This window comes from Saccopteryx bilineata, chromosome 6 (assembly GCF_036850765.1).
Source record: "Saccopteryx bilineata isolate mSacBil1 chromosome 6, mSacBil1_pri_phased_curated, whole genome shotgun sequence".
NCBI lineage: Eukaryota > Metazoa > Chordata > Mammalia > Chiroptera > Emballonuridae > Saccopteryx > Saccopteryx bilineata.
This window is the reverse complement of record NC_089495.1, coordinates 34,680,150-34,702,792: the sequence shown is the minus strand read 5'-3', so window position 1 is coordinate 34,702,792 and position 22,643 is coordinate 34,680,150. Positions and strand designations below refer to the sequence as shown.

The window sequence follows — 22,643 nt, the reverse complement described above, 5'->3', positions numbered from 1 at the left end:
ACTTAGTGCATTCCATTGATTTGTGGAACCTGTAAGTGTACCTGAATGAACCTGCTCTCCACAAGTCTTGATTAAGTTCTTCATATTCTTTTAACACTTTGCAATAGTGGCAGATCTTGTTTCATCTTGAAAATTAGTGTTTTTATAACTGGCTCTGAGCATGTATAAATAGTTTTAGAGTTTACAGTATGTTTTAGACATATGGAAGTCCTTGAATGAAAGTATCAATCTCTGGGCTGGTTAAACTAATCAATTATTTAGGCTTAAACTCTTCTACCCAAGAACCAGCTTTGGTAATTAAACCAAAACCTAAAACTTCAGGCCCTGGCTTGGTGGCTCAGTGGATAGAACATCAGTCAGGCATGCTGAGGTCACATGTTCAGTTCCCAGTCAGGGCACATACGAGAAGCAACCAATAAACACATAACTAAATGGAACAATTAAATAGAATGAGTTGATGCTTCTCTCTTCTCTCTTCTCTCTCCCTCTCTCTCTCCCCCTTTTTCTCCTTTTCCTCTCTCCTTCCCTTTCTCTCTCTCTCTTTCAGATCAATGGAAAAGTTAAAAACAAACAAACCAAAAAAAGCAAGAAACCTAAACTTCAAAGAAAAGGTGCCAACTCTGACTGGCCCCAGTAGATGGTACTGACAGGCACCGTGGTTCCTTTAGTCCCCACCAGCCTGTCCTTTTCATGTGTCTGGTTCATGTGTCTGTACTTAGTTTTGAGGTATTTTAAAAATAGTAATAGCCCATCCCATCTGATAGGTGCCAAAGCGGCAAGTATATTGTACATGCTAGTAAGAAAAGGAATAAGATGATGAAAGAAAACAAATTAAGATAAGAAAAAAGCACATGGTAAGAAAACAGTGTTGTATATGTAGATAGATGAATAGTCCAGTTGAAGGAATAATTCTAAGGGACAAAGAATCACTCATATAATATGTTTAAAGCGTTGTACCTATGCAGATGACAGGAATAGGGAAGTAGTACTTGGTGAAATAGACAACACTTTGGAATATATGGTTTAGAAAGGAAGTGCCATTTGCCTATTAGCCTGATGCTAATTCAGGAAACAACTAACAGTTTGTTCAATAATGTAAAGGCTGAGCATGGTGGAGGTGCGGCTGGCAACACCCTGGTCTAAAGCTCTGCTGGTTGCCCAGGTCTGGGTCCTGAAACAAGCGAGTGGAGAGGCTCCAAGTGCAGCTAGCGTTGTTGGAGCATTATGTACAGTACTTGAGGAGGTGACCTGCCTCCTAATTTTCAACATAGAAGAAACTGGTCCTTTGCAAAATGATGATATCCCATAGATGTTATGTCATCAAGGAAAGGGAGAATGAGCCTGTTTTTATTTTTTTTTATTTTTGCATTTTTTTTTTTCTGAAGCTGGAAACAGGGAGAGACAGTCAGACAGATTCCCGCATGTGCCCGACCGGGATCCACCCGGCATGCCCACCAGGGGGCGACGCTCTGCCCACCAGGGGGCGATGCTCTGCCCATCCTAGGCGTCGCCATGTTGCGGCCAGAGCCACTCTAGCACCTGAGGCAGAGGCCACAGAGCCATCCCCAGCGCCCGGGCCATCTTTGCTCCAATGGAGCCTTGGCTGCGGGAGGGGAAGAGAGAGATAGAGAGGAAGGCGCGGCGGAGGGGTGGAGAAGCAAATGGGCGCTTCTCCTGTGTGCCCTGGCCGGGAATCGAACCTGGGTCCTCTGCACGCTAGGCCAACGCTCTACCGCTGAGCCAACCGGCCAGGGCATGAGCCTGTTTTTAAAGGTCACATTCCTTATAGTGGAAATGCATTCAGAGACTGCAAGAATGAGCTCTTCAGAGTCATCTTGGACTTTTGAACAGACTTACACTAAATCTGGTGGAACATCCTGATCTGTTCACAAATAGAGGAGCTGGTTACTGTACTATTCTGTTTCAGATGCAGAGCAGCACTGTATTGTTTTTAATGATACTGAAATAAGAAAAAAAATGAGATGGAGTAGGTAAGTAGCAGGAGTGAAACCTATAGGATTCATTATTTGCCAAGTAATAAGTATAAGGAATCTTTGACCCCCACTTACTGTCCTATCATCACAATGTTGACATAGTGGGAGAATCATAAACTCTGGCACAAGCCAGCTGTGTGATCTCAGCAAGCTACACAACTCCTCTGAGATTCACTTTCTTTGTCTGAAGAAGGCCAAGATGTTGCCCATCCATCAGAGATGCTGCCAGAAGTAAAAGTAACTCCCCCTGTACCACCACAGCGGTGCCTGGTCATAGCAGCCCTCCAGAGACCAGTGGCTGTTTGTGGAATTAGCATTAATGGCGCTGCCCAGGATTAGGAAAAGCCCTCAGCAGAGACCTTGACGTGTGCCTTGCCACCAGCAGTTGCTGGTTCAGCTAAGATGGACCAAACCTTTGTAACAAATGGACCCAAAAGGCAATGGTTAAAAACACAACAGAGGCCCTGGCCGGTTGGCTCAGTGGTAGAGCGTCGGCCTGGCGTGCAGAAGTCCCGGGTTCAATTCCCAGCCAGGGCACACAGGAAAAGCGCCCATCTGCTTCTCCACCTCACCCCCTCTCCTTCCTCTCTGTCTCTCTCTTCCCATCTTGCAGAGAGGCTCCATTGGAGCAAAGATGGCCCAGGCGCTGGGGATGGCTCCTTGGCCTCTGCCCCAGGCGCTGGAGTGGCTCTGGTCGCGACAGAGCGATGCCCGGAGGGGCAGAGCATCGCCCCCTGGTGGGCAGAGCGTCACCCCCTGGTGGGCGTGCTGGGTGGATCCCAGTCGGGCGCATGCGGGAGTCTTTCTGACTGTCTCTCCCCGTTTCCAGCTTCAGAAAAAAAAAAAAAACCCAAAAAAAAACAAACAAAAAAAAACAAACCACAACAGACATTAATCTTTCTTTCTTACAACATCCAGAATGGGGGTTCTGGTGCAGGAGAGCTAAGTCATTCAGGGACTCGGGCTTTTGGTGGCTCTGCTGTCTTGGGTACTCACATGACCGCTATCACAATTCCAGCCCAAAGGAAGGGGAAGTGGCCTGGGTGCTTGTGTGAAGGAGGTTTTAGGAATCTGAACACAAGTGGAAAATACCAGTTCTCACCTGCATTGTATCAGCGATAACTCGCACGGGTGCGCCTACCTGCTGGGGCACTGTTGTCCTAGCACAAAAGCTCAGCTTCTATGAAAAAAGGGGCGAAATTGAGCCATACCAGTGTATTACTTAGCATAATAAATATCCCAAGAACCCTGTGTGGTACATGCTGAATCTTGGTACCAACCTTTTTGCTGAAAATATGCAGACGATTTCTGATCTATGCCAGAATTCAGGAATGAGTCCTCAGGCAAAAGGCACAAAGTCATGGTAATATGGGTTGTGGGTGGTGTGATACTGGGGTATACGGTCACATGCTGGGACTTGGCCCAGATTCTGCAGTCAAGCCTGGGACAGGGTGATGAGGGCCTGTGTGTGACTGACCTGGTTTTAAGAAGCACCTGACATGTTCCAGATTGGTCACAATGCCAGAGAGGTTGGCACGTGGCTGGCAGGAGTAAGGCCAGGGAGTCGAGGCTGTGGGTCTGGGAACCCCACTAGTAGGAGTTGCCTCTTGGGAAACCCATCTAGAATTACAGAAATCTAGATACCAGGCTGGGTAACGGGGTCAGGAGAAGGAGTGAGGAGGAATGTGATCAGGCAGGGGAAGTGGGCAGGGTGCCAGGGACCAAACTGGTATTCCAGGCATGCCTCTAGGCACAGCTGGGGAGCAAGGCGGATGCAGCTGAGTGGCAGAGACGAAGCATTTCTCTGCCCTAACCTAAAACAGGGCATGGATAGGGCAGGGATTAAGATGGAAGAGAATTTAGATCAAGAACTAATATCGACAACTAGAAGATATCCCAGGGGCCCCGGGACCTGCTTGGGGCAAGACACACAAACCTGCTCATCATGGGCAAACCACCAGACCCTGGCTCTTGGGCAATAATTCATTTCTAAACTCCACTGAATGGGGAGGCTGAGGCTTCTCATCCCTGCTGCCAGCCAGGGTCGGCTCAGAAACTCAGGTGCTGATGGAAAACGTTGGTGGATTCAGTTTTAAGGGTGGGGCAGAATTAGAGAATGATGAAAGGAGGGAAACATTAACAGATTATTTTCCGAAACTGCATTGCAGCTCTAAATGGTATAAAAATGTGTCTCGTTTAATTTTTAGTCACCCTCCAGTTCCTCAAGAAATATTCAGCAAATGTTGGCAGATTCCATCAATCGTATGAAGGCATATGGATTTCACCAGGTAAAAGATTTACGTTCTGTCCTCAGGGGGCTTAATGCATAGCCATTTCCACTAACATTTCACGAATGGGTATATCAGTCTCATGCAGAAATGAAATTAAGCAGCAGAACGCGAAATTTGTCTTGAAAAGCTTGCGAACAGAGCTATTCGTCTTTGCCTGTTTATCTGGAGTTGAAAAAGTCTTGAGTATCGCGGAAGAAACAGATGCCAAGACATATCTGCTAGACTGCTCACCGAAGATCTAAAACAGAGATGCATCCTGGGCTACTGCAAACACCGGAAGCAGGAAGGCTCATTGCGGAGAGTGATAAATGAGGCTCTAGACTTGGCAGAAATAGTGCATTCGGACTAAGTTCTTTATGTGTTCATTGTTTCTGTGAGCCTGTCCCTTTGCCGTGATCAGCCTCTTGTTCCACCCACACCCACTGTGCCAGGGCTCCATGGGGCACTCGCAACCCTCTCCCATCCAGCCAGACGGGAGATCCTCCCTGCAGACCGAGCCCACTTCCTCCTTTGTGTTAGATCCCTATCGCATCGTGCATTGCTCACAGTCAATGAGGCATAGACCGGCTCTTGGAGACTGTAGTAGAATTTGACCTGCAGAGAGTCTGAAAAAGCCAGGGCAGATACCAGGCTGTAAAGAGCCAGTTCCAAGTGACCACAGGCCCAAGATGGTGCCCGTGTTCCTGTGGGCACTGGGATCGATTCCCTGATTTCCCTGCAGAGCCGTACATGAACTTGGGTAACTCACATGTCTGAGATTTCAAGAATGCACACTGAAGTTCTGGAGCAGTCGTTCTGCAGGCATAATACATACTTCTTTCTAAAAGAGCAGCAACAGAGTATCTAAAGGAAGTTTTCCGTAATGCTGTCCGGGGTACGTTATACCATTTTAAATGAGGACAGGCGAGAAAGACTAAGGGTCTGTGTCCATTACACCCACATCTTTTGAGTTTTTCCCATGTTCTGGGCATGGGAGATACGGTGCACAAAACCCATAAAGGCTCTGCCCTCGGGAAGCTTGAATTCCAGTCAGGGGTGACAGACAGTAAACATTTCTAAGATGCCAGGTGGTCATTCATGCTGTGAAGGAGAAGAATGAAGGCCAAGGGAGCTGGGGATGCCGGGAGGGTGGGAGTTGGTTTCTTAGACCAGTGGGCAGAGAAGGCTGCTCGGGAAGGTAGTATCAGAGTAGAGACTGAGGAAATGAGGGAGGGAGCTCTGTGGGTGGCTGGGGGGAAGGATATTCCCGGGAAGGTAGTATCAGAGTAGAGACTGAGGAAATGAGGGAGGGAGCTCTGTGGGTGGCTGGGGGAAGGATATTCCCGGAGAGGGAACAGCAAGCTTGACGGCACAGAGGCTCGCTGGGTGGTCAGGGGACGGCAGAGATCAGTGAGAGGAGAGAGGAGGGCTGAGAACCCTGTAGACTCTTACAGAGAATTTGGCATCTCGGTGATATTTCTAGCTGTGATGACAGATGAGGTCATGAGTTTAGCTGGAAAAGAGAAGTGGTCTGAGGCCGGAGGCAGCTCAGTGTTTAGACTGGGCCTGAGGTTTCTTGTCTCTAAATCAAGGTGGGTGGACGAGATCTGTGGTTCTCAAACCTTTCAGTGAGACAGCCAGATTTTCAATTTTCATGTCTTCACACAAGAATGCCCAGGGCCATGTGCCATTACATTCCTTCTCCCACTCTACGAAATTATATCAGAATTCAAGAGAATGACAGCAGGTCACTTATCTAGTTTCTCTGCGGAACAAAGGGAATAAAAAAGAGCCTTCCTGCTTCAGGGATCAGGAAGGGGGGGAGTGTCTAATGAGGAACCAGTGGGAAGTGTTTTGCATCAACAGGCGGGATGAGAGGCTTTTTGTAGATGTTGTATCTGCCCGTCCATCCTCACACCTCGGTCCCAGGCACCTGGACTGCCTCCGGCCTCAGCGCGGCTGCCGGCCACTCCCAGCCTTCACCTTGACTTTCCCCTGCCTGGCTCGCAGTCTCCATCCTGGGCCTGCGTGCTTCCAGCAAAGAACTTCTAAAGAGGAAATGATAGTTTTCAAAATAGAGAAAGTAAAGATCAACCTGTAAAGATGTGCTCAACGTCAATTTTCTGAAGGAGTTCTTAGAGAAACTCAGGACAGTTTCTACAGTTTTTCAGCTGCTTTGAATAAACACAGTGGTCAGGGCTGATCTCATCTGCTGTCACTCTGTGAAACTCTAACTTTGTCCCCCTCCCCACTGTGCCCACACATCACTGCACCGCGGATTAAACAGGAGGACTGCTTACTAAATAGAGCACTCAGCCGTGTTCGTGTCCTCTGCATTATTATCTAACAACATTTTTCCTTAAGTAGACTCACTTTGTAAACTTTGTGCTTTTTCTAAGCAATAATATCCATGATGTCATAGTTTAACATTATAACTATATTTTTTATAGTCATTTTAAATAATGTTAAAATATGCATGTGGAAGCCAAAGGTCACTTTTTAAAAAAAATTATTTTTCAATTATACTTTACATTTGATATTGTTTTGTTTTAGTGTCGGGTGAACAGCACAGAGTTGGACAGTCATGTACTTTACAAAGTGTCCCCCGATATTTCAAGTACCCACCTAGCACCACACACAATTATTACAGTATTATTGGCTACAAAGCTCCATGTTTACATTTCAGGATTTTTCTTTTCCATTTTGTTTCCCCTGTTTAAGCTTCGAAATTGCTAGCAGCACTTTATTTGTATTTCAGCCGTATAAACAGCTTCAGGAAGGGGATGACTAATTTTTGCAGTCATGGCAAACATTAAAAACTGTTCTTTGGTTTTTTTTAATATTGACAAGCCAAAGGAACTGAGTTCTAGGCAGGAAAAGAATGTCAGAAAAAATGAAAACCGTAAATAAAAGTTTAGTTATATCTGAAGTATATATAGTTCATGAATAATCACCTCCTCCATTAACTGTGACTTGTGACTTCCCACAATAATTAAAAATAAGTTTCACAACATCAACTTTTTCAGCTTTGGTGAAATAGATTAACAGCAAGAATGTCTACCTTTCTGTAGGAAAACACAAAGAAAAAAACAAAAACAACAACCCTGTTTCGGATTGTTTCGTTTCTCAGCTAACCAAGGCTTTTCTTTAGTTCCCCAAATTGTAAATTCGGTTTCTCACCAGTACTCAGAAGTCTGTATCTAAATAAACAAAACACATTTTAAGTCTCAGCGATTTGATGTGTTTGTTTTGCTTTGAAAAGTTCTTACTGCTACAGAGCTGCATGCTTACAAAATGGTTAAGATGTACATTTTACCACCAGAAGAAACCCCGAATTCCTTTTTAAAGGAAGACTTACGTTTCTTATTTTATATTTTCCATTCTTGAAAGAGGATGCTTTTAAAATATATTTTTGTTTTTAAATAAATGCACAAAAATCCTTTTTGAGCCCCCTCCGACCATGTGTAAATACCACGCTGTCAGCCCCGTGGTTCCAGGGTGACACAGCTGAGCCGCTGTGGGACTGACTGTGGCTCAGGCAGAGCCGTGTCACCCGGCTGCCCTGAAACCGTGTGCCCCGCCACTTCTCGGGGCTCGCTTTAAAGCAGGTAGGTGCTACATCTGAGAAGAACGAATAGTTACCAAATTCTTACTATCTATTGCACACTGTGCTAGGCACTTAAAAAAAAAAAGTGTTTAGCCCTCATTATAACCCAACGAAGTGTTTTTAATCTCTTAGTGTGACCCGGGAAGCAGCCGTGGAGCCGCACAGTGAGCAAGCGCCGAGCGCTGTCCACCCCCCCCCAGAACTATATCGCCTCCTGGGGCGCTGGGGGAGGGTGTGGCTAGCTGGCGCACCTACAGCTCTCCTTCTCCAGGGAAACGGCCACGTCCCTCACTAGGGTTTATTTCTGGTTTTTTTAAACAGAAGAAAGAATCCACGAAGAAAACACAAGATGAAGAAAACAACCAAATAGATGAAGAGAGAACCAAGCAGATTTATAAGAGCTGGAAAGAAGACTCGGAGTGGCAGGCGTCATGTGAGTACCCAGACGCCTCGCTAAGCTCGTTGGTCCGTGTACTAAAGCGGTCCATCTACAAAGCTTGTTAAGAGGTTGTTAAGAGATGTTTTAACATTAAATTATTACTGCAAGTCTTACGAGCCACTTGCTGAATGGCAGAAAGGGTCTCAGTTCATCTTTGCACTATCAAAGTTACAATGTGTTAAATGATAGAATGGTATCTAGCTATGAAAAAAACATGTTTCCGAAGAGTGTTTTATGACCTTGGAATATGTTAACATCTTTTTAGCGTGGAGAAGAGAAAGCATTATAAAAACATTATGTAACACATTTCTCTTTTCAAATGCCTGAAGTATATAAAGGAAATAAACTGGAAGGCTATTACCCTGTTAACATTTGAAAGGTAGAATTCGATTACTAATTTGAATAATTCTTGTAGTTATTCCACAGTTGTCTGAATTTTCAACAGTGGGTCCATCTTAACTTTGTTGTCAAGAACACAGGAATAAAAGGCTGGCTATCCCAGTGTGCCTCCCATGCCTGTGAGCACCCTGACACCTGTCTGAACCAGCACTGCCAGAAATAGCCCCCGAGGACTCAGTGCAGGTGAAGGCAGAGCAGCGCGTGCTGGACGATGCTTGGCGAGTGCAGGGGAAATGGGACGAGGGTTTCCTTGTGACTGAGGCAGGGAAGCCTTCACTGCCCTCAGCCCTTGAGGCAGCGTGCAGAATAGAAGTAGCCCTGTTGGCAAGATGTTGAGAATCTGAAACTGATCGTCAGTTCCATTACAAGGAACACCATTAAAATGACAGATTTTTGTGAAATGGGAATATTTGCAAGATCCCACGACTTCTCCACAGTGAAATCCTAGAATACTGGAACATCTCCGGCATCTCTTTGAAGTCAGACATAACAGGATTTAACTAATGATGTAAATACACGTCAAGAAAAAGATTCTTCTTATATCCTGCCTTAGAGTCCTTTAATACTATGTTGCTAAAACAAAAGCAGAATAAAAGAATAAACCCTCTATTTACAAAGCAGTATGAAGAGGCAGCCTTGGGGTACTTTTATGTGTACCCACCCTATCATTGTCTATGGTGTCACTTTACTTTTTGGCCTGGCCGGTTGATTTGTAGTGGGTTCAGCTCACAGTGGGCTCTGAATGTGGCTGGTGGTGAGCCTCACTGTCTGCTCACCGCGTGCACAGCCTGGACCACTGAAGAGTTCCCGACAGCCTGATCTTTGCTCATGACTTGGCGCCTCTGACATCCTGAACTGTTTGTGTGAAGGATTTTCACCTCTTGTCATTCAAAGACCCCTCCTGCCAACTGGAATCCTCACTCGGGCTGTGTGAGGATTACACATCACTTAGTCTTGCCAACTGCAGGAAATTCTCCAACCAATGGTTCTACATTGCTATCTTGTCCCTTCCTCCCCCTCTTCCTTCTCTCTCCCACTCGGAAAGTTCCTGAGCGCCCAGATAGAGAGTCCACAGTGAACACTGGGCAGTGCGAATGTGCAAGCCCAGCCGTCTGAATGACAGTGTTGATAGATAGCGATTGTTCATTATTATCAGCAGATGCCAGAGTCTGCACTCCAGCTGCAGTGCTGAGTTGTCTAGCCTTCTCTGGGGGTTGATGAGCACCTTTCTCAAACCCTTTTGTCTTTCTAGTGCGAAAATCCAAAGCAGCCGACGAGAGGAGACGCTCCTTGGCGAAACAAGCGCGGGAAGACTACAAGAGGTTATCCCAGAAAGGAGGAAGCAGCGCCGGACTGCAGAGCCCCCCACGTGTTCCACAGAAACCAAAACGACCCCCGCTCCTGCCCAAGCCTAAATTCCTAAACCCGGCGGATTACCCTCAAAAGCCTTCTAGGTAAGAAGCCACGCACACGGCTTTAAGAACAAGGGTTGAGCCAGACCGGGCGGTGGCTCAGTGGATAGCGCATCTGAATGAGATGCGGACGACCCAGGTTCGAGACCCCGAGGTTGCCAGCTTGAGCGCGGGCTCATCTGGTTTGAGCAAAGCTCACCACCTTTGACCCAAGGTCGCTGGCTTGAGCAAGAGGTCATTTGGTCTGCTGAAGGCCTGCGGTCCAGGCACATGTGAGAAAGCAATCAATGAACAACTAAAGTGTCACAATGAAAAACTGATGATTGATGCTTCTCATCTCTCTTTGTTCCTGCCTGTCTGTCCCTATCTGTCCCTCTCTCTGATTCTCTCTCTGTCTCTGTTAAAAAAAATTTTTTTAATAAAAAAAAAATTAAAAATAATAAAAAAGAACAAGGATTGAAATGAGCTGAGGAAGGACGACAGCATAACGGGCCCCAGGACGTGGAGGACTGGACGGGTGACCACATTCAGCCTCTCCTGTGAGCCTGGCTTCCAGAAGTGCTCGGTGTGGCATTCATCCTGCTATCTGTAAAACATCCATAGTTGTTACAGTTATTATACCCAGAGGAACTCGGTGAAGGTGCACCTTGAGTTCTCTACTTTCCTGTGCCACTAGCCCATCCCCAATGAAGGGACAAAGGACATGGCTTGGGACCCGTGATTCCCAATATCGCTCTTAGTAGAGGAAGAATAACAAAGCAGGAGCCCACGGGCTTGCTGACCTTCACGTCCTTGGTAGCGCGGCATTGCCGCTGCCCAGGATGGAAGGTTTGGTGGTAATGCTCACTCGGATGCCTAGGCATACTCACATGTGGAGAATTTGGAAATGTTCCTTTTTTGAATGAACTCTGATTGTTTGATGAAGGTACTTTTGCCTCCTAGGTTGGGGGAGAACTAGGCACAACAATTCCTAAAGAAAAAGTATCGTAAGATCACAGCAGAAGCCTATCACAAAATTATTTTCTCCTGGTTATTGGTATATGATTATTTCATATTCTAATATATAGGAAGACAGTATGTAAAATAACCAAGAGACATCAAATACTGACCAAAGGAAACAGAACTGTCTATAAAGCCTTGCCTTCTGAAATAAAAACTAAAAATACTTCTCTGTTATGAGAAGGGAGAAATAAAAAACAAAAGTTTCCCTTTGCTCGGAGCCAGTAGTTACCACAAGGTTTCTTCCTAATGCGGATCATGACCTCAGAGGAAACAGGAAGGTGGACCTTTTCCTCCACTATGATTATTTCTACTTACTCACGGAAAGGTTCCATTTTAGGGCTAAATGACCATGTTCTACAAAATGACAGTTTGGGGGTGGCTTTTCTCTTGTGGACAACAAAACAAGAAAGGTAGTCAGGAAGTAGGTCTCCTTGCAGTTTTGTGACCAGGTCACAGAGGTGTGACTCCTGCGCAGAGCCCTGGCCGGCGCCTGAGCCCGTCTGTGAGCCTTGGCCGTGGCCCCTGGCTGGGCAGGGTGTGTCCCTGCGCCTGGTCTCCTGGCTCGTCCAAGGGTGGGAGTGCGACTTGTGCCCTCGCCCGCCCGCAGTGTTCTCAGAGCACAGCGTGTGTGACTGACAGCGACGAAGGTGCCTTATTCGGGGCTGTGCCTGTACTGAGCTGGGCTCCTTCAGCGCGTTCTTCCTAACTTAAGACACTTGCATGAAGTGCTTCACCTGAGGCAGTCAGACTGGATGGTTTTACGGCTGGCACTTTAATCAGTGATGACCAAGGTCACCTTGGAGTCAGCCCAGGAAAACGTGGAGACCGGCTGTCTTTGGTGTTCTCCCTTGATTTCCAAAGATTTCTCAAGAAAGAAAAAACCTAATCTGAAAACTAGTAAGAGAATTTATGTAATCCCATGTGTGTTCAGTGTCTGCTCCAAGTCCAACATTGTAGGCTGTTTTCTCCAACATGCTCTGTAAGTATGTAAGTGTATGCATATGTACATGTATATGTCCATCTGACATGTATGTCATATGTAACTCATGGTAGCGTTTGTTATCATAAAGAGCATAAAGAGTCATAATGTTAATTTACCATGACAGGACATTCCATTAGATCATCCAGACTTATTGTTTTTATATTGACTTCTCCTCAAAATAGTGGGCTGTTGCCTGGCCCCCAGCGGTATGTGTATTGTACTGCAGTGGTACGTTTTGTAATGGAAATTGACTGACATTCCAGAACTTCAGTTCTGCTACTGAATTCATTTCCAGCGGCTTCTGCTGCCTTTATCTCTTTCCTACCAATCTCAAAACACTCTTCTTTTTCAACTTTATATTTCTCAGACTCTTTTAACAGAACTAAACCTCTTCAAAGTGTGGCGGAGAAGAAACTAAATCAGGGAGGTGAGTGGGTAGAGAAGAGAAAAATCGAATAATGAACATGTTAGGAAAGAAGTGTGTTTTATTGCATTTGATTTATTGTGTTTGCAAGTACATGTTCTCCAGGAAAATAGTGCTGGGGGGTGCATTTCACTTTTTAATGCTTATTTTCTCAGGTTTTAATCAGCAGTTAATGGAGCTTTTAACTCATACTACAAATAAGTTAAAATCTATGTGTTAACACAGCAGTAGCTCATCCCCAAGATTAGCCCTGTAGGACTGGAAGGACGAGTGACAGATATATATATGTGCCTTCCTATTTTCTGCTGTTGAGGAGTTGTGGCAGTGTGTGGCGTCCAACCTCCCATGAGCTCAGCCCATGTAATTAGATCTTTCAATGTCTAGAATTCTCATTTCTCTCTCTCTCTTTCTCTCTCTGGGGCAAAAGTAGGTTTACAGTTGTTCATATGGAAAATAATACAATAATTAATAAATAATAATACAAGAATGAACTCCGTGATTCGGGTACTCACAACTGTAAACCTACTTTTGCCTCACCCTGAAAATCTGTATGTACACATACATATTTTGAAGGCATTCTTTTCAGTGTAGCCCACTGTAACTTGCTAAATTGTCTTACAAATAACAGAAATCAGGGAGTGACAAGGACAGCATCCAGCTCTGCCCAGGAGGACATCATCCGCTGGTTTAAAGAGGAGCAGCTACCTCTGAGAGCAGGCTACGAGAAGACATCGGACACCATAGCTCCCTGGTTCCATGGTGAGTGCAGAGGGTCCTTCAAGGGAACCTCATCTGACGGTGGATGGAACTGCTGATCCACCAGGAGATCACAAAGAATAGAGGCTTTCTTTTATTGGGGCTGCCCAAGGAAGATCTTTGAAGTTACTTTCATAAGGCAGTTTTTCAGAGGTTTCTCAGGAAGCTGCATTCTCAAGACACTTAGAAAAAGCTGGGGGCAGGCATGGTCGCTGCGCTCATTTTGGGTTACGTTGTCACCACAAGTCAAACAGCGCTGGTGGGCGGGAGAGCAGTTCCAGGGCTCTCGGTTGTGACTTCCATCAAACCGCACTGCCTTCGTCCATGGTCCACTCCAGGGGAGTCAAATCTAGTCATCGGGCATGGTGGGCGGGGCATCCGTGGAACAGTCAAGAAGTCAGCTGTCCAATGACGAGGTGAGCGACTGTGAGCAGATCATCTTTCTCTGCAGCAGGTTGATTTATCTGACTCTCACTGTCCTCACCTGTTAAATGAAGGAGTTGAACTTGTGATATTTAACTTAAAAATTCTGTGCTTTCAATCTTTATTTCCAATACGTAGTGAAGACAGCAAGGTGGGTTTGTTGGAGCCTGAGCAGATATTAGCTAATACACTATTTACTTGACCCTAGAAACTTGATTAATTCAAACCCTCATCTACACATCTCACGTTTCACTGACCTCTCAGGGACCTTTCTTAGACTCAGGCAAAGAAAGTGGTTTTACTTATTTATTTATTCATTTTGCCTCAGTTGTCTTAAATGTGCGGTTAGATTGGACTGATTGGCTCTACGTACAATGAAGGTGCTTTAAACAACAATCAAGTTGTCTCACAGAGCGCGCTTGCCGTAAAGCAGTGGTCCCCAACCTCTTTTGAGCCACGGACTGGTTTAATGTCAGAAAATATTTTCACGGACTGGCCTTTAGGGTGGGACGGATAAATGTATCACCTGACCGAGAAAAGCGTCAAGAGTGAGTCTTAGACGGATGTAACAGAGGGAATCTGGTCATTTTTTAAAAATAAAACATTGTTCAGCCCTGGCTGGTTGGCTCAGCGGTAGAGTGTCGGCCTAGCGTGCGGAGGACCCGGGTTCGATTCCTGGTCAGGGCACACAGGAGAAGCGTCCATTTGCTTCTCCACCCCTCCGCCGCGCCTTCCTCTCTGTCTCTCTCTTCCCCTCCCGCAGTCAAGGCTCCATTGGAGCAAAAATGGCCCGGGCGCTGGGGATGGCTCTGTGGCCTCTGCCTCAGGCACTAGAGTGGCTCTGGTCGCGGCAGAGCGATGCCCCGGAGGGGCAGAGCATCACCCCCTGGTGGGCAGAGTGTCGCCCCTGGTGGGCGTGCCGGGTGGATCCCGGTTGGGCGCATGCGGGAGTCTGTCTGACTGTCTCTCCCTGTTTCCAGCTTCAGAAAAATGCAAAAGAAAATACAAAAAACAAACAAACAAACAAAAAAACACATTGTTCAGACTTAAATATAAATAAAACAAATAATGTAAGTTATTTATTATTTCTCTGCGGACTGGTACCAAATGGCCCATGGACCAGTACCGGTCCACGGCCCAGGGGTTGGGGACCACCGCCTTAAAGGATGACTTGGTTTGAAGTTTTCTCTCTTTTCAGTAGTATCATATCACACATAAATATATCTACCAGAATAAGCTCCCAAATAGAGTGTAGCAAACTCTTCTAAAAAGAACACAATTATTTGTGGAAAGCTTTCTGCTAAAGGGCTATTTTTACCGTTAGAATGTCTCAGCAAGACTGTCTGGGTTTCCTGGACACTACTGTTCTTTGGCAGGGCGGGCTTTCTGAGTGTCCATTCCCAGAGGGGCTCCCGTCCCTCCTAGGACCAGGTCCGACACCCCCTTCCTTCCCATTTTACTCACAAACATTCGGAGAAAGAGTGACAACAGTGTCAAAAGATAAATGGAACACGGGTTAATTACATGTTAGTCGTGGCTACCGCTGCTTGTCCCATAGGGCCTTTTTTATTTTCCTTCTTAAGATAAGAACTGAGGCAATCAGCCACTCCGTAGTTTTCGTGTCATTGGGCAGACGATGCTCTCGTCCCTGATGACAAGGGTGGCAGTTCAACAGCAGGGAGTGAAAATTGACAGTGTCGGCTGATGTTATTAAAAATTCTGGTACTTTAACAGGCAGTTCTATTTGCAGTTGCTGAGAGCGAGGAAGGCACAATTGGACTGAAAATCTAGCTGAAACTTTGGTTGGTTTAAAAATAAAACTCTTGAGTTTTACGTATAAGAACTTACTAATTGCTTTGTTGTTGATGTATTCTGTTTATACAAATATTTATCATAGGCATAAACAAAATAAAGAACATGACATACAGGAAAACAATATAATAAGTACACAGCCATGTGGTCAGTATAAGTCATTGTCTTTAGTTTTAGGAAGACAAATTTCACATATTTCTGTACTAAAGAGGCATCACATCTTACCTTTTGGAAACATAAGGATTTATCAGGAACCCTGTTTGGAAATATGAGAATGGAAGCCTCTCTTTATTGGTTTATCATCTTGCTTTCATTGTTGTAAGTTATTCTTCTCAAGTTACTATTTTGGTCACCTAACTTTTCACCCCACAGAAGTTCATACTTTCACCCCTTTCTCTTCATCAGCTTTAATGGGGGTGGCAGTCACGGGTAGAGAGGACAAGGGAAATGACGATACTGGACAACTGACCTGTGGCGCTGGGTGGAAGGTGGCCTGCTGTCAGTTAAGGGAAGGAATAGGAGGATGAGGAACTTAGGGGAGGCGAGAAGAAGGAAGATAATGAGCGTATCTGGGATAAGATGAGTGTGCAATGTCTTTGGGACAGTCATGCGAAAATATCCATCTGAGAATTAGATTAATGGATTCCTGCTAGAGATAACAGGTTGGGGTTGTCAGCACGTAGTTAAAGCCTGAGGGGATGAGGTTTTCCAGCAGTGAGCTGAGGAGAATGATAGGAGACCCGGGACAAAGTCTGGGGGGAGCCCCAACATTTAGTGACGTGGCAGAGAAGAACAGAGAGCCCATCTCTGTCTCAGGTCTCTTGGCCCACTTGGGGTCACAAGGAAGCAAAAGGGTCTACAGTTTGGAAATATCCTGCCGTTGGCATAACCTTTGTGATGCCAGTTTTGTGACTAGTGAGGTAATGATTGCCTTTGAACTCCCAGATGGAGGAGCTAGATGAAATACCCACGTGCAAGAGAGATCCTGAGATGAAGTTCTGAGCTCTGCTCCCTGAGAGCTCTGATCCTTTTGTGATCTCAAGCAGATCCGTATGTGCAAAGGGTCCCCACATCTACTTCTCTTTCAGCAAAAATCTAAGGCTTTTTTACAATCCCAACTTTCACTGGACTTTTGGTCCCACTGGTTATACGGGATGTTTGGGAGAACACATTTTTTCATGGTTTGTTAGTTTTCCTGAGAGTCAAAGCACATTTCTAGCTTTAACATGGATCAGTCGGTGTTGGGACTCAGATGGAATAATGCAGAGATTGCTGGCATCTCCTGTCTGCTTCTTGTAGTTGGTTGGAGATAAGGGACCTAGTTCCAGGTCATCTGCATTCATTCCTTCCTGGGATATTTTCCTCTGCCCCAGGGGAAGGACCTCCCTGCAGACTCGTAGCTCAGCTTACTACACTGTGTAATTACAGAATCACAAAGAACACATGGAAGTTCCAATAGTTTGGGCAAAAGACCTGTGAAGAAATTTTATAGTTGGTATTTTTAATTTTTTTAAATATTCTGCATATGATTGTGTGTTAATTTGGAAATTTACACTCAGTCATTTAGGAGGACTGTTGGTAATACTGCCATGTATCTTGCTAAGATCCTTCAATGGGAAAGAGTTCTGGACTTTATCATGTGAATAACCAGGACCATCTATGCCAGCCCCTCATCTGGCCACCTGTATCAACCTCCTAACTTGTCTCTGTCTTTCCTCTGCTGTCCCCCATCCTCAACATGACCAAACTGCAGCCGGAGTAGAACCCAGGCTCCTCCCCAGGGCCCCCACGAGCCTGCTTGTTCCGCCCCTGACTGCTGCTCCTAACTCTCCTCAAACCACATACCTGTTCACCGCTCTCCACCACACCTCCCTTCTGACCCTGACACACCACACTTGTCCCTTCTCAAGGGCCTTTGTAGTTGCTCTTCCTAAGGTTGCTCTTCTCATGGCCAGCTTCTTAAGGAACTGGCTCCCATGACGGTGGAGTCTTGGTGGGTCCTTAGTCTGCTGGATAGGCCGGCAGGCCGGCATCTCAGGGAAGACTGGAAGCTTAAGGTCAAAGGCTCCCTGTGGGCAGAATTCCTTCTTACTCATTTGTCTCTTAGTCTGTGATTTGTCTTTTAACTTTTGGGCACATTTTGAGGCATAGAAGTTTTTCTCTTCAGTGAGGTTAAGTTTTCCTTTATGGCTTTTACTTGTGTTATAATATACAATCCACCCATCACTTATGTTTGTATATGTTATAAGGTATAGAAGTCTAATTTATTCTTTTTCATACAAGTGGTCAGTTGTCCCAACATCTTTCATTAAAGAGCCCTTCTCTTCTCTGCTGACTTACAACGCTATCTCTGTTGTATGCCAAGATCCTGTATATGGAGATGACTATATATTTATAAGTCTTTATGTCTAAGAGGGCAAGTTTTCCCTTCTCTTCTTTACATGCTCACATGGCTGTTAGGGGAAATATTTCAAGTTTTAAAAAGTTTGTTGGGATTTTGAGTGGAATTGCATTGATTTTGTAGATTAATTTGAAGAGATGATTGCCATCTTTATGTTATTTTTTCATTCATGAACATGGTAGATCTCTCCTATTTAAATAAATTACTTATACAGGACATGTACCTTTTCAAAAAGAAAACAAACTAGCCCTGGCCGGTTGGCTCAGCGGTAGAGCGTCGGCCTAGCGTGCGGAGGACCTGGGTTCGATTCCCGGCCAGGGCACACAGGAGAAGCGCCCATTTGCTTCTCCACCCCTCTGCCGCGCTTTCCTCTCTGTCTCTCTCTTCCCCTCCTGCAGCCAAGGCTCCATTGGAGCAAAGATGGCCCGGGCGCTGGGCATGGCTCTGTGGCCTCTGCCTCAGGCGCTAGAGTGGCTCTGGTCGCAACATGGCGACGCCCAGGATGGGCAGAGCATCGCCCCCTGGTGGGCAGAGCGTTGCCCCTGGTGGGCATGCCGGGTGGATCCTGGTCGGGCGCATGCGGGAGTCTGTCTGACTGTCTCTCCCTGTTTCCAGCTTCAGAAAAATGGAAAAAAACAAACAAACAAACAAAAAAAACAAACTAGATTTAGTCCCATGTACTTATAATTATTTCTGTTACTTAAAATTATTTCTATTTTGAATGGTATTTTTTACAGACATTAATTGGTAGCTGTTGGTACAAGGAAATTATGTTTTTGTACATTTATCTTGAGTCCAGTAACACTGTTCAAGTCTCTTAGTAATTCTATTTGTTTGCCAGAAGATTCCGTTGGAACTATGATTTTCTGAGATAGTAATCCGTGCCAAATACTACACTGAGCACTTTCAAGGCAGTAATTTTTATTCCCACTTTATAGAATAAGAACCTAGGAAACTGAGATGTGAAGTTATTTTCTAGGTTTCTACCTCTAGTGATGGTAGAGTCAACATTCAGGCCCAGATCTGTTTGACTTCAAAGCCACAGCATACTTGACGTCTAACACAAGTGGGAACCCTTATATCATGCTTTTTATTTCGCCTGTGAAATTTAAGTCAGTGAATGGTAATACCGTAGAGACTTGTTTCTCCAATAAGTGAATCTGTTCACTAACTCTCACAGTGAGGGGGGAAGGAGAAGTGTGAAGGAAATTTCATTCAACATAAGTTTTGTCCCATCCCAACCTATGAGAATAAGGAAAAAGTATATTTTATCTGGATACTACTCTGTTCACGCCCAGGTAGAATTCCAAGAAACAGATAATTAACATTCAAATCTTTAATAGAATGCCCTGAGGCCACAGCATTTGGTGTAGTAGAAATGCAACCTACATTGACTGGGCTGGTCATTCATTACCCGACTGCACATTTGTCAAAACCAATCAAATTGCACACTTAAAATTGGCAAGTTTATTGTATGTAAAGTATATCTCCAGCTGATTTTCAAAATATTTAAAGTCCCAAAGCAGCATAGAGTTTTCTTAGCTCCAACATGGAAAGGTAGTAGAGTACAGACTTAGCACAAGACGCTAAGGCCTAGTTTTGAGTTGTATCTTCTCTCTAAAACCAGGATAATAATAATATATACACCATAGAGTTTAAAAAGTAAATCAGCTGATTTATGTAATATGCTTAGAACAGTGCATGTAGTGTTTCTCTTCTTATGGTTTACCAGAACTAAATTGACCCATTCTTGTTCTTTCTTCATTATAATCCTAATCTTACTACAAAATACTGTCTTGAGTAACAGCGTCATAAAGCAAAAAGCAGCACTTCAATAGAATAGATCGTAATTAAAATGGTCCCAGGGGATGATAGCAGAGTAATGGCAGCTGTGAAAGATATCCTTGATCTTCCCCTTGAAATTTCAACAAATTAAACAGTTATAACAGTGAAGAAACCCCAGTTGGGCTGGCAGGCTTGCCTGAAAGATCTGCGCATGCAATTGACTAAAGGTGGGAAGGGTTGAGGAGGGGTGTGGAAGATAAGACCCACTCACCTGGGTTCTGGAGAAGGGAGAGGCCTGGACTGTCTAGGCCAGGGGTCGGCAAACCATGGCTCGAGAGCCACATGCAGCTCTTCGGCCCCTTGAGTGTGGCTCTTTCACAAAATACCACGTGCGGGCACTGCCTCAATAAGGAATGTATCTACCTATATAGTTTAAGTTTAAAAAATTTGGCTTTCAAAATTAATTTCAATCATTGTGCTGTTGATATTTGGCTCTGTTGACTAATGAGTTTGCCAACCACTGGTCTAGGCTTTCGTCCTCTCGGGCTCCAGAGAGGGGAGAAGCCCAGAGTGACTGGGTCTTCTGCCAGGAGGAGTAAAGAGATTGAGGAGAACTTGGTGTGATACTGAACCAAAGCAGCAGAGTGTGGGGTCACTGCCAGTATTCCCACAGTCGGCCTACAGCCTGCTCTTGGACAGAGACACAAAAATATGAAGTGAGGCCCTCCAGCCTCCCAGATACTGCCTCCCTGCTCTCTCAGTTACGGAGAGTAACAGAGGCATACCACACAGCTGAAGAACAGAGGTGCTGTGTGTCTGGTCCCCTGCTGTGTTGGGATGCAGGGAGGAGTACCTGGAGGCCTGAAATCACCATTACTAAAGTCATAAAGCCCTCATAACAAGTCCCACTCATCATTGCAACTGCAGCCCTACCTCCACCTTAGCGACAGCAGCTTCTCCGCAGAGTTCAGCCTGGGATTTTACAGAGCTATTGAATAAAACTTGTAATCCAATGCCACCTACTTGAAAAATATAGAAAAACATCATGGAAATTTTTTTCCTTTAGGTTTTTTGTGGTTGTTGTTTTGTTTGTTTTTTATTATTTTGAGTTTTTTGTTTTTAATGTTTTTCTCTTTAATTTTTAATGTTTATTTTAAATTTTATTTTTATTTTGTTGTTGTTATTCTTGGCTTGATTTCTTAACAATACCACTCTCAAATGCCCTCAAGAGAGAGATAAAAGGAATATCATAACTACCCAAGAAACAGATGCAGTTCAGAAAGAAAATGGGTAATCTCCAGAAAGCAATCTCAAACACATGGAAACCTTCAAGTTAAACGATAGAGAATTCAAAATTGAAGTTCTGAAAATACTCAATGAGATGCAAGAAAACACTGATAGGCAATTTAATAAGCTCAGAAAACAAAACAAATACCTCACCAAAGAGATTGAAACTTTAAAAAAGAGATGAATAACTCAATCATGAATTAAAAAGTGAGCTAGCAAGTTAAGCTAATAGAACAAGCCAGACAGAGGAGAGAATCAGTGACATTGAAGACAGGCAAATAGAGATGATACAGAGAGAAGAAGAGAGAGACTCAAGATTTAAAAAACTGAGAGTTCTACGAGAATTGTCAGACTCCTTCAGAAAGAGCAATATAAGAATGGGTACTTCAGAAGAAGAAGAGAGGGAGAAGGGAAAGGAGAGCTTATCTAAACAATAATTGATGAGAACTTCCCAAGACTAGGGAGTTAGATCTTCGAACCCAAGAAGCAAACCGAACACCAGGTGACCTCAACCCAAACAGACTTTCTTCAAGGCACATTGTAATAAAATTGTCAAAAGTCAATGATAAAGAAAGTCCTCAAGGCAGCTATGGAAAAGAAGAACATAAAGTATAAAGGAAGGCCCATTAGGTTATCATCAGACTTCTCAGCAGAAACCCTGTAAGCCAGGAAAGAGGGGATCCACATATTCAAAGTACTGAAAGAGAGGAATCACCAGCCAAGAATACAATATCCATCAAAGTTGTTCTTCAAATATGAAGGAGAAATAAAAACTTTTCCAGATATATAGAAGCTGAAGGAATTTATCACCAAAAAGCCCTCACTATAAGAAATATCAAAACCTGGCAAGGACAATACAAAATAGAAATTTACAGACCAATATCTCTAATGAATACAGATGCAAAAATCCTAAACAAAACACTAGCATACTGAATACAACAATTCATTAAAAAAAATAATGCCCTGGCTGGATAGCTCAGTTGGTTAGAGCAGGGGTCCCCAAACTGCGGCCCCCTGAGGCCATTTATCCAGCCCCCGCAGCACTTCTGGAAGGGGCACCTCTTTCATTGGTGGTCAGTGAGAGGAGCACATTGACCATCTCATTAGCCAAAAGCAGGCCCATCGTTCCCATTGAAATACTGGTCAGTTTGTTGATTTAAATTTACTTGTTCTTTATTTTAAATACTGTATTCTCATTTTGTTTTTTTACTTTAAAATAAGATATGTGCAGTGTGCATAGGGATTTGTTCATAGTTTTTTATAGTCCAGCCCTCCAACGGTCTGAGGGACAGTGAACTGGCTCCCTGTGTAAAAAGTTTGGGGACCCCTGGGTTAGAGCATCATCCTGAAGCATAGAGATTGCCAGTTCGATCCTGGTCAGGGCAATATACAGGAGCAGATCGATGTTCCTGTGTCTCTCTCACACTCTCCCTTTCTCTCTTTAAAAAAATCAATAATAAACAAACAAATAATACATCACAATCAAGTAGGATTTATTCTAGGAGTCCAAGGGTGGTTCAACATATGTAAATCAATCAATGTAATACACTCACATCAACAAAACAAAGGACAAAAATCATATGATCTTATCAATAGATGCAGAAAAGGTATTCAATAAGATATAATATCCATTTATGATTAAAACACTCA

At 44.5% G+C, this 22,643-nt stretch overlaps 1 protein-coding gene across 2 annotated transcripts in view; it reads left to right on the top strand.

Annotated features, from left to right (window-relative positions):
- Nucleotides 1-22,643, top strand: part of SH2D4A (SH2 domain containing 4A) — a 74,980-nt gene that overhangs the window by 36,722 nt on the left and 15,615 nt on the right. For both annotated transcript variants that reach the window (XM_066234965.1, XM_066234966.1), the window contains exons 5-8: nucleotides 4,202-4,282; nucleotides 8,193-8,304; nucleotides 9,962-10,163; nucleotides 13,158-13,288. In XM_066234965.1, the coding sequence (XP_066091062.1) occupies nucleotides 4,202-4,282; nucleotides 8,193-8,304; nucleotides 9,962-10,163; nucleotides 13,158-13,288 (526 nt within the window). The remainder of the gene's footprint in view (nucleotides 1-4,201; nucleotides 4,283-8,192; nucleotides 8,305-9,961; nucleotides 10,164-13,157; nucleotides 13,289-22,643) is intronic.